The sequence below is a fragment of the Suricata suricatta genome, chromosome 16 (genome assembly GCF_006229205.1).
Source record: "Suricata suricatta isolate VVHF042 chromosome 16, meerkat_22Aug2017_6uvM2_HiC, whole genome shotgun sequence".
Lineage (NCBI taxonomy): Eukaryota > Metazoa > Chordata > Mammalia > Carnivora > Herpestidae > Suricata > Suricata suricatta.
The window spans coordinates 26,810,660-26,828,039 of NC_043715.1; the positions used below are offsets into that span (position 1 = coordinate 26,810,660).

Sequence of the window (17,380 nt, forward strand, 5' to 3'; positions counted from 1 at the left end):
GTGTTTCAAAATTGAAACGATGATTGTTATTTGGCAAAACAGGTGTTGGCTTGGAAAGTTAGATAATAAAAATGGGTTATTAAACCTGTGGCTAGATAAGTGGCGTACATATAAGCTAATATCTCTAGCTATTACGCTAGCATAATAGTTTAATTTTTTATCTGTCTTCTTTGAAACATCTTGTTAAGATTTCCATGAAGTGGAAACGGTAAATTTTTTTTTTAATGTGAAAACACAGCTTTTGGCTTCCTTTGGTAATTAGAGCTAGGGTTCACGGTTTTCCCTTGATTTAACTTTATTCCTGGATCAATTTGCATCAAGTTACTATGTAGAATTAACTTGGTGAAATGTTTTTATTTTTGTTCCATTAAAGTTATGGTTGATGGGGGAGCCTGGGTGGCTCAGTCAGTTAAGTGCCCGACTTTAGCTAAGGTCGTGATCTCAGGGCTCTTGAGTTCGAGCCCTGCGTCAGGCTCTGTGAGAACGTGGAGCCTGCTTCAGTTTCTGTGTCTCCCTCTTTCTCTGCCCCTCCCTTGCTCGTGCTCTGTCTCTCAAAAATAAATAAACATTAAAACAATTTTTAAAAGTTATGGGTTAAAAAAAAAGTTATGGGTTGGTGAATTTACAGAACGTTTCCTTTCCTCTATAAATACAATATGCAGAAAAAAAAATCACTGATGTGAATTTAGTTCACCTGGGTGAATTATAATCTGACTTGAAAACAAGTCCTCTCCCCCACAATATACTTTGCTTTAGGAAATACTGCACAAATACTGTGTATCAGACACTGGGCATAATACTGGGTGTACAGTGGAGAGGGGGTAAGAGGTAGTCCCTGCTTTGCGGAGTTCCACAGTGTGATAGAAATAATACATGTGTCTGGACTGGCACGCTTGATTTCATAGCTGAAAATTCTTATGTTTCATCTTGGTACAAGAGCTGACTTTTGCAGTACAGGTGTGTATAGCTGTCCTTGATTCTAACTCCGATTGTGAGAACTAAATGTTAATACAGATAAACAGTTGTCTGACACATAGTTCCATGTGAAATGATTGCTTCTGCTGCTGCTGATGGTAATGGTAATGATAGACTTAGCGTTAGGTCTACTGGGGAAGTTCTTTCAAGCACCCTGAAAATGGTATATTTTAGCTATTTTAGAGCTGCTTCATTCATGCCTAGAATTTGGCCTCAGGAATTAATTTGTTAAGTTTTGACAATCTTGAGTTTCCCTTTAAAAAAATTTTTTTTATGTTTTTATTTTTATTGAGACAGAAATAGAGCATGAGTGGGGGAGGGGCAGAGAGAGAGAGAGAGAGAGAGACACACAGAATCTGAAGCAGGCTCCAGGCCCTGAGCTATCAGCACAGAGCCTGATGCAGGGCTCGAACCCACGAACTGTGAGATCATGAGCTGAGCCAAAGTCAGACGCTTAACCGACTGAGCCACCCAGGCGCCCCGACTTTCCCTTTCTTGAATACGTAAGTGGATTAGTTATGTAGTTGTTGGCTTGCATGTTAAGTCATATTCTTACTCAAAGACTTATAATCAGAGGCTTCTTTACTGTTAGACCTATGATCAAGGGGTTACAAGGTGGTACATGTGATTAAATATAAATAAGGGATTTTTAAATATTTTAAGGAAAAAATTGATACACACTAAGCAAGATGAAAACTGTCTTAATATGAGCCGTATTTTGAATTCATGATAAAGGAGAAGAGAATATTCATATTAGAAATGGTGGGCAAAAAATTTGAATGAGGAAAAGGGAAGTATAAGGATATTGACTAGAATACATGCAAAAAGTTAAAAAGGTTTACAAGGGAGAGAAATTGTTCATCTGAAAAGGAAAGGGTTGTGGTACCAGAAAAGTCTGAGGATAGTTGAGAAAAATAACTGAAGAGATAATAGAAAGTGGTGGCTCACCTTGTAGAAAAAGAGATATTAGTCTTTAACACCCATAATTAGTAGCGTTTCTGATTATATTAGTGGAGGAGCCCAAGGGGGCATTAGCTAGGTTGTCAGTGTTAGTATAGCAGTCGTGATCTAAAACCAGAGGAGTACCGGATATCCAGGTGGTCCCTTCTCTAAGCATTTGGGGGCCTTAAGGATGGTGTTGTCTATACTTGAAAGTCCAAGTGTGGGGTAGCAGCTTGATCTAATGGAAGCTCTGGCTTTATAGTCCAAAGAGCTGGATTCTACTCTCTTCTGTCACATTAACTAGCTGTGTAACTTTGGACAAATCCTGTGTCTCTGAGTACAACATGTATACTTTTTTTTTTTTTTAACCATAGTTTCTTTATACATGGTTGGTATCTGTAATGGTAAATTATGGTCTTCAGTTCTCACGTGAGATGTTTGTCTTTGGACCACAGGTACCCTCTTACCAATTACACTTTTGGTACAAAAGAGCCCCTCTATGAAAAGGACAGTTCTGTTGCAGCCAGATTTCAGCGCATGAGAGAAGAGTTTGATAAAATTGGAATGAGAAGGACCGTAGAAGGGGTTCTGATTGTCCATGAGCACCGGCTACCACATGTGTTGCTGCTGCAGCTGGGAACAACTTTCTTCAAATTGTAAGTGTCATTGGAAATTAACAGCAAGACAACTTTTAGGATTGCTGTTTTATGCAGCTTTGGAATACAATTTTAGACCTTAGTCATTTATTTCCACAAACACTGCTGTTGATGGAATCTTTAGAAAGAGAAATTCCTAAGTCATTTTTCTTCAGCATAGTGCTCATTTATTGCCTATCTAGAAATCTGCATGTGTCTGTGTATTGTTAATAATTGAGCCTGATAGAGCCGTGTAAAGCAAATAAGTCCAAATTCAATTCTAGATCTCATTGTAGCATTACTAAGAACAATTGATATTATTTATTTCTTAGGATGAATAGTGTTTTTTCTCTTAAAATGACTTAACATTTTTATAGATAACTATTTGGTTTTATCACTTAAGCTTATTAATCTCTCAATATTATACATTTAGTCCATAGCGGTTTGACCAGATTATCCAAAAGGGTCAGATCCTTAGATAGAAATTCTTGGAAAATGTCCCATTTTTCAGACCTAAAGAATGTGGTCCACTGCCTCTGTGGCCATTTCTAGAATCCATTATCACCAGATAGCTTCCAGAGAGAAGCGATTGGGATGGACTTGTGGCCAGCAGTTATGTTTGTTATGTTACATGTTTTGTTTGCTTAAAACTAGGGCTTGTGTACTGTTAGTCTGGTGACCTAATACTGGGAATTCAACTTGGTAGCGCACTCTTTCCCCTCCCTTTGACATTTGTTTGCTTTGATTGCCTCAGGCAACACTGAAATATGTGTTATTCAGTTCCATGATAGAAACAGCTATTATTTTGTTCTTTCTGTTACCCTAAAAGTAGTAAGTTGAAAGCTGAAATTCTTAACTTTTATACAGACCTGGTGGTGAACTTAACCCGGGAGAAGATGAAGTTGAAGGACTAAAACGCTTAATGACAGAGGTATTTTTCCATTTTAACCACTTTTGTATGTTTGATTCTTGCCCTGAGTACCACCAACTTAAAGGATAATTAGACTTTTTGTCTCTGGTGGAAAGGATAAGTTTATTTTGAATAGTTTTCAAGAAATAAAACTTACAATGTTTAATTTTTGCAAGTTGAACTTGTACTTACTTTATCTTAACAGTTCTGTCGTTGTTGCAGTGTTGACGTAACAATAATGGTTAATAAAAGCCAACATTTACTGAGTACTTACTGTGCTAGGCACGGCTCTAGGTGCTTTACATGCAACAACTCCTTTAACCATCACAGCAGCCCTCGGGGGAAGTACTGTTATTAATCCCATTTTACCCATTGGGAGACTGGGCCCAGAGGTTCAAGTAACTTGCTTGATGTTTACAGCTAGTATGTCATGTGGCTGGGGATTTGAATGTAGTATTATTCCAGTGCAGACCGCTATAGGGTTTTGCCAAGGGAATGATTACTGTTAAATACCTATGTTCATATTTACACTTATCTTTTAAGCTTCACCCAAGCTGTGCCACCTTTTAAAAGTCACTCTAATGTCTGCCTCTAAAGATTTGGGGTCAAATGCATAGATGCTCTAGGTTTTGAGATTGCAGGTTGTTTTTACTTTTTAGCATGCAATCCTTACCTCTTTAATTATAAAACATATACATTCTGTGCAAAAACTTTAGCAGATACAGAAAGGGAGAAGGAAAACCAAAACTAAACACCTGTAATTCGACTATTTTGACCTATTGGTTTATCTTTTCTAGTATTTTTTTCTAATGCATTATAACTTGTAAATACTATGCTGTGCTTACTTTCATTTGTATGTGGTGGATTGGACCTACTTGCTGAACTCAGCTTCTTCTCAAAACTCCACCAAAAAGGAAGTAAAGGTTTTTTGTTTTTTAAAGGTACAAATTCAGTAGGATTGAAAGACTGTAAGATGAGACAATAGGAAAAAAAGAATATTTGGGAGCTAGAAAGCAGATGAACAAATCACATTTGACTTAGCAGAAACCCTCAACAGGAAGGTAGTCCAGGACCTAGCACTGCAGAGCCAAAGGCTGAGGGATCGGAAGTGCCAGGTGCCCATGAAAGTGGAGGCATGCATGGACTGTTGATTGACAGCTTGTATAGGACATAGTTCTATACCTAAGATCATCTTCCCACTCGGAACAGTTAGACAAAGACTAGCTGGTGATTGTTTGTCAGTAGCTATTGACTCAGAGAACACTAAGCATTGAAAAAGTAGAGGAGAAAAGGAGAATAAGTGAGAGTTTACATCCTCAATAGTGAGACTTTTGGACTTCTACTAGGCTCATAAAATGGTGGCAACTAGGCTTACATACCCCAAGCAGAAGGTTGGAGATTTTGTTTCTGAAGAAAGTGGCCAGTCCACAACCAACCCAAACCAAAACACACACACAGAAAACTCCTCCAGATGATGGTTATTTGGGAATCTTCCCAAAATATAGTGTGATCCTAGCACTCAGAGATGATAGTTAAGCATCTTATTGGTTACCCCTAATTGAGAGCCAGGCTTTTGGAGAAAGTGTCTTAAAAAAAGATGAAAAGCAAAAGAAACTCAACAGAAACAGAAAATTCAGCAAGCAACAAAATTATGACTTGTATTCTTATTCTTGGTGTGATGAAAGGAGATAGCTCATCTGTGGAACACTGTGCCATAACAAAGACTATTCAGCCAAGAAGAAAGAACCCATCATACTAAAAAAATGTTAGCAGAGGGGCACCTGGGTGGCTCAATCGGTTGAGCATCCGACTTCGGCTCAGGTCATGATCTTGTGGTTCGTGGGTTCGAGTCTGGTTCTGTGCTGACAGCTCAGAGCCTGGAACCTGTCTTCAGATTCTGTATCTCCCTCTCTCTCTGACTCTCCCCTGCTCATGCTGTCTCTCTCTCTCTCAAAAATAAATAAAAAGCATTAAAAAAAATTTTAGAAAAATGTTAGCAAAAACCACAAATGCAGCAGAGGGTTAAAAGATTGAATTGGGGAAATCTAGAAAGTAGAATGAAATGGTAAAACAAAGATGAGAAGAGATAAAATTAGTGGGTCATTCTAGAATGACCAAAATAGATTATAGATAAATAGAACAGAGGAGGAATAGCAAATCAATAACTCAAGAAAATTTTCCAAACTCAAAGAACATGAGTTTTCAGATTGAAAAGATTTATTAGCCTTCCCTTTATATTGAATGTTAAAAGATCCATGTGAAGGCATATCATTGTGAAATTTTATTTCTTTATTTTAGAGAGCATGCGAGCAGGGGAGAGGTGTGGTGGGGGTGGGAAGAGAGAGGGAATCTTAAGCAGGTTCCATGCTTAGTGCAGAGCCCAACGTAAGTCTCCATGCCATGACCCCGGAATCATGAACTCTGTCAAAATTAAGAGTCAGATGCTCAACCATCTGAGCCACCCAAGCGCCCCTGAAATTTTAAGTTCATAAGGATAAAGAGAAGATCCTAAAAAGTTCCAAAGTTGGGGAGGGAGGAGAGAGAGGAGTTAAGTGCAAAGCGTCAAAATTAGAAATGGTATTGACTTCTTAGAAATAACACAGATTACTAAGGATATCTCAATAAAGTATGGACTTTCAGTTAATAATAAAGTATCAGTATTGGTTCTTTAGTTGTAACAAAGGTGCTGGCCTATTATGAGATGCTAGTGATAGGGGAAATTGGGTATGGGATGTATAGGAAGTCTGGAGCATCTTTGCATTTTTCTTCTGTAAATCTGAAGCAGTTTTTTGTTCTTGTTCATTTGTTTCAAGTTTTTATTTAAATTCTGCATAACATGTAGTGTAATATTAGTTTCAGGAGTAGAGTTTAGTGATCCATCACTTAAGTATAACACCAGTTGCTCATTAGAACAAGAGCCCTCCCTAACACCCACCTCCTATTTATCCCATCGTCCTGCTTACCCTCCTCCAGCAACTCTCTGAAACCAGAACACTTTACTTAAAAACAAGGGGAATGCTTGGAAAAATAGGGGCAAGTACTAGGGGAAAACAGCTAAGAGTTGAAAGTTGTAGCCAATGGAGATTGGGAAGCGGGACAGGGAACTTCTCATGGTAAACCTTGTGGAACTATGTTTGACCATTTAAAATGTATAGAGTGTAATTTTGATTAAAATAACTTAAGTCCAATTTTATGCTACACAGATTTATAAAAATGAAAATTGTGAATTTTGAACACTTTTTTCTATAGTTAGGTGGGTGATTTACATAAGCTACAGCTTGACTCTGGAAACACTACTGTATGTATGGCACTAGCTGACGTAAGTAATTCATCACCTTTGGTTTTCCATGTGTGGCCAGGGTGTAACAACAGTTTCGTTGGTCTTAACATAGTTATGTTGATGCTTAAGTTGCCATTTTGGAACTAAAGTGTATGTCTTGGACCAAGTGACACAGATAATATTAGACAAAAAATTATAAAGAGGACATCTATATTTTCGCAAAAGACGGATATTAATGGGTTTACTGGCCGTCTTACTTCCTTTTCACAGATACTGGGTCGTCAGGATGGAGTCCTGCAAGACTGGGTCATTGATGACTGCATCGGTAACTGGTGGAGACCGAATTTCGAGCCTCCTCAGGTCAGCGTTCATGTATGCATGCTGGGCATTTGGGGCAGTAGAAAACGATTTTTATTCTAGCCATTTGAGAAGAGTGTGATAGAATTCAATTTGAAAATTTCCTTTCTCCTTAATTTAGATAAAAAATGAAAAAACCAAGCATTTTTTTTAAAGGAAAATTTCAACCATACAAAAGTAGAAGAAATAGTGAAAATGCATGAATCCCATTACCTGTCATCCACAGTTTAACAGTTAGCAACTCATGGTCAGACTTCACCTGCCACTCCATTTCCCCTGCCCTCACTTTGGATTATTTTAGTGCAAATCCTAGGTATCATTTGGGACATAAATATTTAAGTATTTCTTTCTAAAACACAAGGGTCTTTTTAAAAACACAACCACAGTACATATTCTCACATTAAGAATAAATTATTCCATGAGCTCATTAAATATGTATATCTCTGACTTGTTTCAAGTTTTATGTTTATTTTGTTTTATAGTTTGTTTAAATTAAGATAGTCTCTCAAGTCTCTTGGCTGGTTGGTTTCCTGTTTCTCTTTTTTTTCCTTGTAATTTATTTGTTAATGAAAATAAGCTATTTAAAGTTCTTTGTGTTCCCACTGTTGATGGCATCTGCCTTGTCATTGAACATGTAGCTCTTTTGCTTCTGTCCTATAAACTGGTAGTTAGAGCAAGAGACTGGATTTGGCTAATGAGGGAGCACACAGCTTACCATAGGCAGTATATTGTTTGTCTACTGCTGCATGATAAATTACCCCCAAACTTGGCAGCTTAAAACAGCAGACATTTGTTATCTTCATTTCTCAGGGTCAGGCATCTGGGGGCGGCTTAGTTGGGTGGTTCTGGCTCATGGTGACTCGCGAAGTTACAGTCCCGTTGTCAGTGGGCTTGCATCACCTCAGGGCCGGAGACTGGGGCGGAAGGATCTGATCCCAGGTTCACACATGTGTTTGTTAGTGGGCCTCTCCTCCTGACTATTGGACTGAAGGCTTCAGTTCCTTGTTGGGTGTTGACTCAAGGCCTCTCTCTGTTATAATGAGAGTGTCTCCACTGGGTAATTCCTCGTAAGGCATCAGGCTTCCCCTGAGATCTGACACAGAGACAGTGACAGAGAGAGTGCTCACGTAGGAAGTTGTGGTCTACTATACACAAATCTTGACAGTGACGTACCATCACTTAACTTCCTCTGTATGCTGTTGGTTGCACAAGCCAACATGGTACCTTGTGGGAGGGGACTACATAAAGCTGTGGATACCAGGAGACAGGAGCCATTGGAGGTCACTTTCAAGGATGGCTGCCACAGATGATACTGTGCGCTTCCATCAGAAGTTTTATAGTGTCTGGTTGTCTCTTTCTGTAATGTTAGCAGCTCATTGATAATAGTTTCTTGGGTTTCATTAGGGTTGTGATAGTTTTATTAAGGGAAACGTCTCTCATCAACTATTTGGTTACCCTGAGGTATAGTTTGTGTAGGAAAGAATAGATGCTTCTTTTCATCAGAATGCGTTAATTATTAGTATCCTCCGAAAACATTACTCAAGAGAAAGACTAAGACAAAGACTTGGGTACAGACAATTTGGAAAGTGATCCCAGAAATCAGTAGATTGATGGGACAGGGGGACCAGAAACAGCAATAGTTAAAAAAAAAAAGGCATATAATTGACTTTATTACAACTGTAGGCACTTGGATTGATCTGCTAAGGACTGAGGAACCATGTGGAATATACCTTAAAATTGTTGCATCAGAAGGATGGAAGGCTGGAGATTCCTACACCATTGGATAAGGATTGTATGAACTCCATTGCACTTTCATGTTGAGTTTGCGTGCTGGTTGATTTTCCGGGGCTTTGGAAATGCTTTGAGGCTGTCAAGCAGAGACTGAGACAGTAGCAGCAAGCCGGGAGCTTTCTAGTACTTTCCAACATAGCTGCCCTGAAATCTGAGGTGGGATGAGATCTGAAGTGGGTGATGAGGGCCACAAAAAGCGTCTGTTTTGTTGACCTTTTGAAGTATCATATGACCTCATGGATTTAAGTACATTTGTTGTGTTTTAATCCATTGTTAGGATTGATAATCATACTGGTCGTGATGTCCAAATTTTCTTACCTTTAACTGATGGTGGCCTCTGATCCTGAATCCTATTGACAAGGCTCTATGACTTGGATACCTTTTCTGTTAAAAAAATTTTTTTTAATGTCTTATTTATTTTTGATACAGAGAGAGAGCATGAGAGGGGGAGGGGCAGAGAGAGAAGGAGACACAGAACCGGAAGCAGGCTCCAGGCTCTGAGCTAGCTGTCAGCACAGAGCCTGACGTGGGGCTCGAACCCACGAACGTGAGATCTGACCTGTGCCAGAGTCGTGGGTTTAACCGACTGAGCCACCCAGGTGCCCCTTGGATACCTTTTTTTGGATTATCCGATGTTCCAGGTTAAGAATTATACAAAATATCAACCAAGCAAAAGATTATTATGTCTGCCTCTTTGTTCTGACTCTCTAGTATCACTGGGGATAGGAAGATAAGGTGCTGTGGAAGCTGATGCTAGTACTCACTACCTGAGGATTCTCCCAGCCTTCAGAAAGTATGATTTCATCTGGAAATAGTGAAGTTCTGGCCCAAAGATACGTAAAAGAACTATTGTAAACTTTTAATGATTTTTGAGCATTATTTGATGGAACTGGAAGCTCAGACGAAACAGAAGTTTTCTGGGCTACTTTCTGAATGTCTTCATCTCCCTACTGAAGTTCTAGGACAGTTCCCTTATTTCACCGAACCCTAGTTGGCTCTGCGAGCGTGAGGTGTAACGTAGGTGTTGTGTGTTCGATACATTGGGCTAGGGATTAGGTGTCAGTGGGAAAAGAGCACGACGCCATCTCCCTGTCTTTTTGTATAAAGTGCCCTTGGCTTAAAATAAACACCAAGATGAAGACTGGAGAAGAAAGGCTTCAGAGAAAAGGAACATGGAGCCAAAAGTAGAAGAAAATCAGGGTAATTCATGCCGGTCACTTTGCTTTGGTCATGGTGTGGGAGCTCCTGTGGTATGTGAACCGCGGGTCTCCCAGCCAGTGCCTGGTTTTCGTGATCATGTAGGGCACCTCCAAAGCTTGGGACAGTTGTCTTCACTTATCAAACCGTAGGGCTGGCTCTGGTGTATAATTATTCTGACTGGAATACTGGGATATCCAGTGGAGGGTAGCACAGTGGGAAATGGCAGGCTTTTATAGTGTGATAAGGGTTGAACAGATGAGGTTGAATCCTGATGTCACTACTCGTGTGATCTTGGGAAAGACTTTTAGCCTCTCAGTGTAAGTTCTTCCATTAAATGTGGCGGATACTACCTTCTTTTGGCTGCCTCTGTTTTATCCTGCTCTCCTCTTATGTCTGTTTTCAGCATTTTTTAATTCCCCTGGCCTCAAATACAACTCCTAAAGCTGAAGTAGATTTTTCTGAATGTATTATGGGGAGGTGCAGGAGAGATCTCTATCCCAGACTTTTAAAATTTGCTCTTTCAAAATTCTTCCTCTCTAATTTTCTTTAGAATCTCTAAGTTCTCCAAAATATTTTCTCCATTTTCACAAGCAACTTGATTCTCTTCAGCTGACAAGACTCCACTTACACTGCTCATCTTGTGTTCCTAAAGTGTGTGTCTGTGGCATCATTGGGGGAGGAGCATCATGTCAAATACCTCACAGGCCATATTTAAACTTTTCACATAGTAAATATGTCAACATCAGAATTCTAGAAAATTGAACTTAGTGATGATTTTTTTAAAAACAATGTTTATTAGAAACAGTACTTAATGTCAGACTTCATTGGATTGTAAATTTCTCAAGCTGTAAATCCTACATATTTAATTGATTTGCATGATTTACTACTCATTAGGTTGTGTTTATTAAGCATTTGTCTATTAGAACATCTGTTAGGTTCTGGTAAAGGCAGGACTAGAAGGGGGTTCTAGTTCTCCCAACAGCATACGTTGTATTGGGAAATAAACCTAACAAAATGAAACTACAGGATACATGTTAAGTTAAATTGTGTTGGGATTATGCGAACTTGGTCTCAAAGGGTTGATATTTGACCATAATATGTGAAATGGGAGAAGTTAATAAATAAAGGAATGGAGGATTAAGGGATGTCTTGGCAAATACAAATTCTTCTCTTTCGTTATTTTAGTATCCATATATTCCTGCGCATATTACAAAACCTAAGGAACACAAGAAGTTGTTTTTGGTTCAACTTCAAGAGAAAGGTAAGTTAGTTTGTTTTCAAAAGCACCTACCTAAAAACTTTTGTAGACTTATTTCAAGGATACTTCTATTGGTGTTTTCTGCAAGTTCCTTGAAATTTTGGATTTATTCTGAAAGTAAAAACACATACTATGGTTATACAGAATTCACTGGTTTTTCTCATAGATTTGCCAATCATGCTATAGGGGGAAAAGTAAATTTAACTAGAGTCTTAAATATCATATTGTGGTATTTTTAAATAATGGTTCAGCTTCTGGTATTGATACTCACATTGTAATAAACTGAAAATTTTAGATGGCAGATGAACTGATTTTTAAATACTGTATTTAGGCCTGTTCTCCATTTTGACAAATAATTATTCCATGTTTTAAAATGGAATTAATAAATTATAAACCCAAGGCCCCACTTCTCTCCCCTTGCTCCCAGGGCCAGCACTTACAGGGTGCTCTTGCTTGTTAACAACATAAACTATGAACTTTGCTTAAAAGATACAACCAAAAAAAATGTATTACCAGAATTTTCATTTTCCTCAAAAGTTTCTCAAATGTAAAACCAGTGATTAATTTTAAAATGAAGTGATTTTATATAATTTATATTAAAATGAAAGAATCAGTGATTATATAAGAATTTACAGAAAACGAATACTCTTTTATTTTAGCCTTGTTTGCAGTCCCTAAAAATTACAAGCTTGTGGCTGCACCATTGTTTGAATTGTATGACAATGCACCAGGATATGGACCCATCATTTCCAGTCTCCCTCAGCTTCTGAGCAGGTATGGAAAATTGAACATTCTGTGGCTGATTCATCTAAATTGCCAGATTTAAAATATTCTGAGCTGCTTGAGAAGGGGTAATTATGAATTTTGGTCTTCAAGGAAACTAAGACCGTAGATGGATTCATAGTCCATGTACAAGCCATAGGTTAAATATGACAGACTAAAAGTGTCCCCAGACTCCTCAAGTTGCAGCATGACATTCTGGTAAATATGTAAAGTGTACCAGAAGTGCGCTTCTCCAAATCTGTTATTTTTTTTACTGTTAAGATTGAAGTCTTCAAAGAAGAGATAGTAAAATGGCAGTCAGCATTGTATAACAAAAACCAGGGGGATTATTTATATAAAAACAGGAGACTTTAATCTCTTGGTGTAATAGGTTCTCTTTCCTCTCCAAAGCCTGCTACAGTTAGGCCTATTATAGGCCTATAGGATATGTGGTATTAAGTTTTGAGTTTTTACATATACGGAGGTTTTTTATTTTTTGGCAGATAGAGTGATAAGTGCATTAAAAAAACAAGTTGTACTGGTTGAGGAGCCTTCTATGGATAGGAATCTCAGAAAGTGTGGTGGCTAAGAATATAGATTCTGAGGGCAGGGTTTGGACTTGAATTCTACCTTTAATAACTTCCTGGCAGCGTGAACTTGGACAAACTCTACTGTTTGCTTGTTTCTTCACCTGTAAATCAGGGTGGTAGTCCTCACTTCATAGAAGTGTGAGGAGCAAGTGACATGATGCATCTAAAGTGCTTACAATAGTGCCAGGCACCTGGCAAATGCTGACAAGTATTAGTTCAAAAACAGTTCCAATAGTGATTTTGGCTCTCTATGAAAGCTTGCTGAGTAGGAAATTGGTCTTTCTATTTTGTTACACGAATCACATTTTATCATTTGCTCCTCTTGGGCTGCTAATGGGTTAAAAGTTGAAGTATGAGATATGAAAGAATCCTATTACTTATTTGAACACCATCTATCACGTTTTAGGAACTGTACTGAGTGGCAGAATACCATGAGGTATAAAAATTTTCCTTCCCTCAAGGAATTTGTTAGTGGATAATTAATCCAATGTACACTCTTACATTTTTTTTTTAGTTGTAAGTACTTAACACTTATTTAATGTGTAAGACCAAACAAGTGAGAGAAAAGTATGTTTCAGTATAGAAAATGCCAATAATGTCAGGGTAGAAATGTTCACATTTCTGTATCCTCTAAGGTAAAAAAAACTTTGTAAACTATGCTGTTTTTATTTTAATTTTTTAACTATCCTGTTTTTAATAAAGGTATTGTTCTTTCTAAAATTCAGGTTCAATTTTATATACAACTGAATTCCTGCGCAGTGGAGAAGTAAAAGAAGCCGTCTCTGTGAGCACAGCTATACGCAGTGTAGAATAAACATGGTCGGAAAGGTTTTTTTTTTTTTTAATCTCTTCCCCAATCCCAAAATTGCTACCTATTTTCTGTTGTTTGAATAGTAAAGTTAATATGAAGAACTAGATAGTGGTGTAAACAAATGTGACAGCATTTAATTTACTTTTGGTTTTACTCCTTTTTTGTACAACATTAAAGACTATGGACTTCTTTCTACTTGTATTATTATTATTATTTTTTTCACATTAAACTTGGAAAATTCTTAGAGGTCAGGACTGTTTTTTCCCCCCTCCTAGGTTGGCGAATGTTTAAAGACAATGGCAGGTTGAGGTTAGTCGAGTTTAGGGGACCCTTGTTATGATGTGATAGTTGGGGTATACTCCAAGACACTTCTAGATTTTTGTGATGTTACTTTTGGGAACTAGATTTGCTCGATGGAGTCCCAGGGTGTAACTCCTGAACCAAATAAAACCCTCTCGGTTGTACTACAGCAGCACTCCTAGTGTATGACTGACTGGACATTTTATACTGATACGTTCAGACCTTTGTTTGCAAGCAGCAAACCTTAAACATATGAGGAGTTATTAAAATTAGCTAGATTAGGGAAACTTATGGGAATTGGTGTAAAAAGAGACCCACTGAGTGCTGATTAAGATGCTTTTCCTTTACATAATGGGGATATTGTGTTGTGGCATTATGTGTTTTAGTTATTCTTACAGTCATGGTAAAATGGTGGTCTGTGAAGCAAGTTTCTAAAAGTGGGTCTGTTAGGTTTTGAACTCTTGGACTGCAAACTTATTTCAGTTATATCCATAGAAACGAACATTTGGTTTTAGCAAGTGACAAAAGCATTTTCAAAAATACTTCGGAATACTTCGAATCAACTAAAATATAAGGACAGAATAGGGGATAGATTGTATCAGCCTAAAGGAAAAATACCAAATTCTGAAAGCTTTTTAAAATAACTCTACTATATTAGGTTCAAGTATAGGGGAATAACAAAAGACTCCTAGGGCAAAGGAGTTTGCTGGCTGTGTCCTTGCTTAATGGCCAGAGTATTTTGTATATATGCCTTGTAGCAAACTTGTTGATTGTAGGCCTGTTGAAAAAGAAATCTTGTAAGATGCAGCTACTTAAGAGAGATTGCTATAGTTTTTAATAAACAGAAATGAAGTTTTGATTAGTTCTTACATCTTTATGGTAGTGATCACAGGCTTTTTCTCCTGAACATAGGGTGATTTAAAAGTTATATTGTATACTCTTCCCTATTTAGACTTGAAAATATTAGACCAAGAGCAATTATATTAGTAAAGGTTCAAGTTTATTTAGTTGAGGTCCCATCAAACCGTCACAGGGTTTTGTGTCAAGTAGTGGTTGTGACCGTGCTGCTCATGCTGTGTAGTAGGTGAGCACCACCAGGCTTTAGGACCAAAAATCATTAGTGATTTTTTTTTAAAGCTACTAATTTTGTGGATAGTCCTCTCCCTCAAGGGCTAATAGTCCCATCCCTCTGGTTTACATTAGTATGTTTATAACGTTTTGTGGGGAGCTCACTGATTAGCTGAGCCCTGTCGAGACTGGGGAAGGCAAAGATGGAGACAGCTTGATGCAGTCCACCTTGGTTGCTTCTGGCATCCAACTGAAAGGCTACAGTCACCACATCTCAGAGGCACTAGGCTAGTGCTTGTCATTTGGGGATGGTGGAAAGAGGTGGGCTTTTTCTTCGTGTGGTTTATAAAATGCTGTAAAAGTTGAAGAGATCTTAATTTGAAGGTACTCATGTCCTTTGTAGCATAAGCTTTGACCTAGAAATTCTTGATCACTTCTTCACAATGTAAGTGCTCGAGTCTGTCATCTATCTGTTGGGGCCAAGGTGAGAAACACCTTTGATTATAGCTGGCTGGGTTACTAACTTTAGAATGTAAAAAAAATATGGTTTTGGATGTTAAATGACAACACACAAACACAGATGTTTTATACTGTCTTTGAAATGGTCAGTTATGGTTGTGTCTCAATACTCCTGTGTTTTAGGTTTCCTGATGGAAATAGTAGAACTAGGAAATTAAAATCTGACGTATTCCTATACATTAGACGAGGGTACAAGGGTATTGCTTAACACTGAGCTCCTTTAATGTAAGTTCTTAACACACCTCCTCAAAATCTAAGTCAAATTGTGCATTCTAAATCTCTACATATTAAATACTACATAATTTTAAAATGAGCTCTTGAACTAATTTGTATTTTTGAATGCCTTCTGTGTGCCAGGTTTGTTTATAAATGAGAATCCTGTTTTGCGTTGTAGGAGTACAATATATGTGATGTGATTTTTTTTTTTCTTAGTAATCCAAGTAGAGCGTATTCTATATAAATCTGCTAAATGGCACTGGAAGATATTCAGTAGCTTGGAGGAAAAACAAAAAGTTTTATTCAGGTATTTTCAGTCATACTTAGAATTGCCATCCCTTTGAAGAAAAGTGAAAATTTTTTTTAAGTGCTGAAGACTGTTGTGGTTTCTTAAGTAAGTAGACAATATTTTAAATGGCATTATGATAATTCTGTTTATGAGTTTGTACTTTGTAACATGAGGTCTGGAAGATTTTTTATTTTTTAACATTGTCTTACCCTAGCTTACATAGTTCAGTTATTTTTTTTTATGGGTTCCATTGAATTAGCATGTATTTGTATAAAACATAGGCAAATTAACCAGTCTGTTTTCTTTGTGCTTAATTAAAAGAGAGGTAGAGGTCCTCTAAATTCAACAGGCCGGCGAGCATTAGCAGCTTAGAATTTCCCCTACTTAAACAATGTGACTCTTATGCTTGTGGTTTTAAATGACTTTAGTTTTTGAGTATTTATTTGCTCAGTCACTTGAGGTGAAATGCTTGGATTAGCTTTTCATGTGGGAGTTTCTCAAATTTAATGTTTTTACTAGTTCATAGTGTTCAGGACAGTACCTGCTGATCACTGTGACTGCTTCAGACAGTGTACAGTGTTGTATGCGGCTTCACCAGAGAAGCCTTAGTGGGTTTTGACTGTACCACGAGTCTGCTTCCTTAGCAAATTTAATTTCCTTTAATTATTCCATTTGCTTTGCATCACTGATTTCGGTTAAACTGGACCCATTTCAGGTAGTTTGCCTTTGTTGTTTAGATAGATGATGAAAAACATAAATACTATAATTTAATTTGAGCCATAGAAGACATTTTAATATTAGCTCATATTTATCAAGCTTGTTTTTGTGAAAACAAAACAAAAAACGGACTAAACCCTAAGTGAGTCTAGAGGTAGCCAGTTTAAGTGTAATTTGTATTTTAATGATAGATTGTACATCTATCATTAGATGTAGATTGTAGAAAAAAATGGGGAACATGTATTACATTCTCTGTTGAGGGAAAGATCAATGCATTTAAACACTTAACAACTTTTGGTTACTGTGTTTACATCATAGTGTACCAGCATCGTTTATGGTTCAGCTTTGCAGACTTTTTATGGCATTACACTTACAGAAAATGTATAAAAGAAACTGTTTGAAGTTTTGGTTATATTTTTTATATTTGTAAAGTAAAAGTTGGATTAAAATGGTCACTGTTCTTTTGAAATTTTATTTTACTGTCATTTCAATTAAAAAAAATAAAACAATGGCTCTGTGTGTGGCTACTAACCTTAGTTTGCAATTAGGAATCCTGCACGCTTCTTTTTCAGTGTCATTGGCCGAGGGCCATTAGGTAAGACACAACTTGGCAGATTAGTAAGGGCGTGAAGAACTGGGACATGGACATTGCCCTCTCCTGGCACTTCCCCACTGTGTGGTGGCTGTGCTCGTCGGCAGACGTAGTTTCCTGCGTTGAGAAGGGCTCACTGGATTTAGAACCTGAACCCTGGGATTCAGA

General features: G+C 37.7%; 1 protein-coding gene across 1 annotated transcript in view; it reads left to right on the forward strand.

Moving 5' to 3' along the window:
- Nucleotides 1-17,131, forward strand: part of NUDT21 (nudix hydrolase 21) — an 18,356-nt gene extending 1,225 nt beyond the window's left edge. The window contains exons 2-7 of the mRNA XM_029925382.1: nt 2,373-2,573; nt 3,420-3,483; nt 7,013-7,102; nt 11,276-11,351; nt 12,008-12,122; nt 13,426-17,131. Coding sequence (XP_029781242.1) covers nt 2,373-2,573; nt 3,420-3,483; nt 7,013-7,102; nt 11,276-11,351; nt 12,008-12,122; nt 13,426-13,447 — 568 coding nt within the window. The 3' untranslated portion in view covers nt 13,448-17,131. The remainder of the gene's footprint in view (nt 1-2,372; nt 2,574-3,419; nt 3,484-7,012; nt 7,103-11,275; nt 11,352-12,007; nt 12,123-13,425) is intronic.
- Nucleotides 17,132-17,380: the final 249 nt, after the last annotated feature.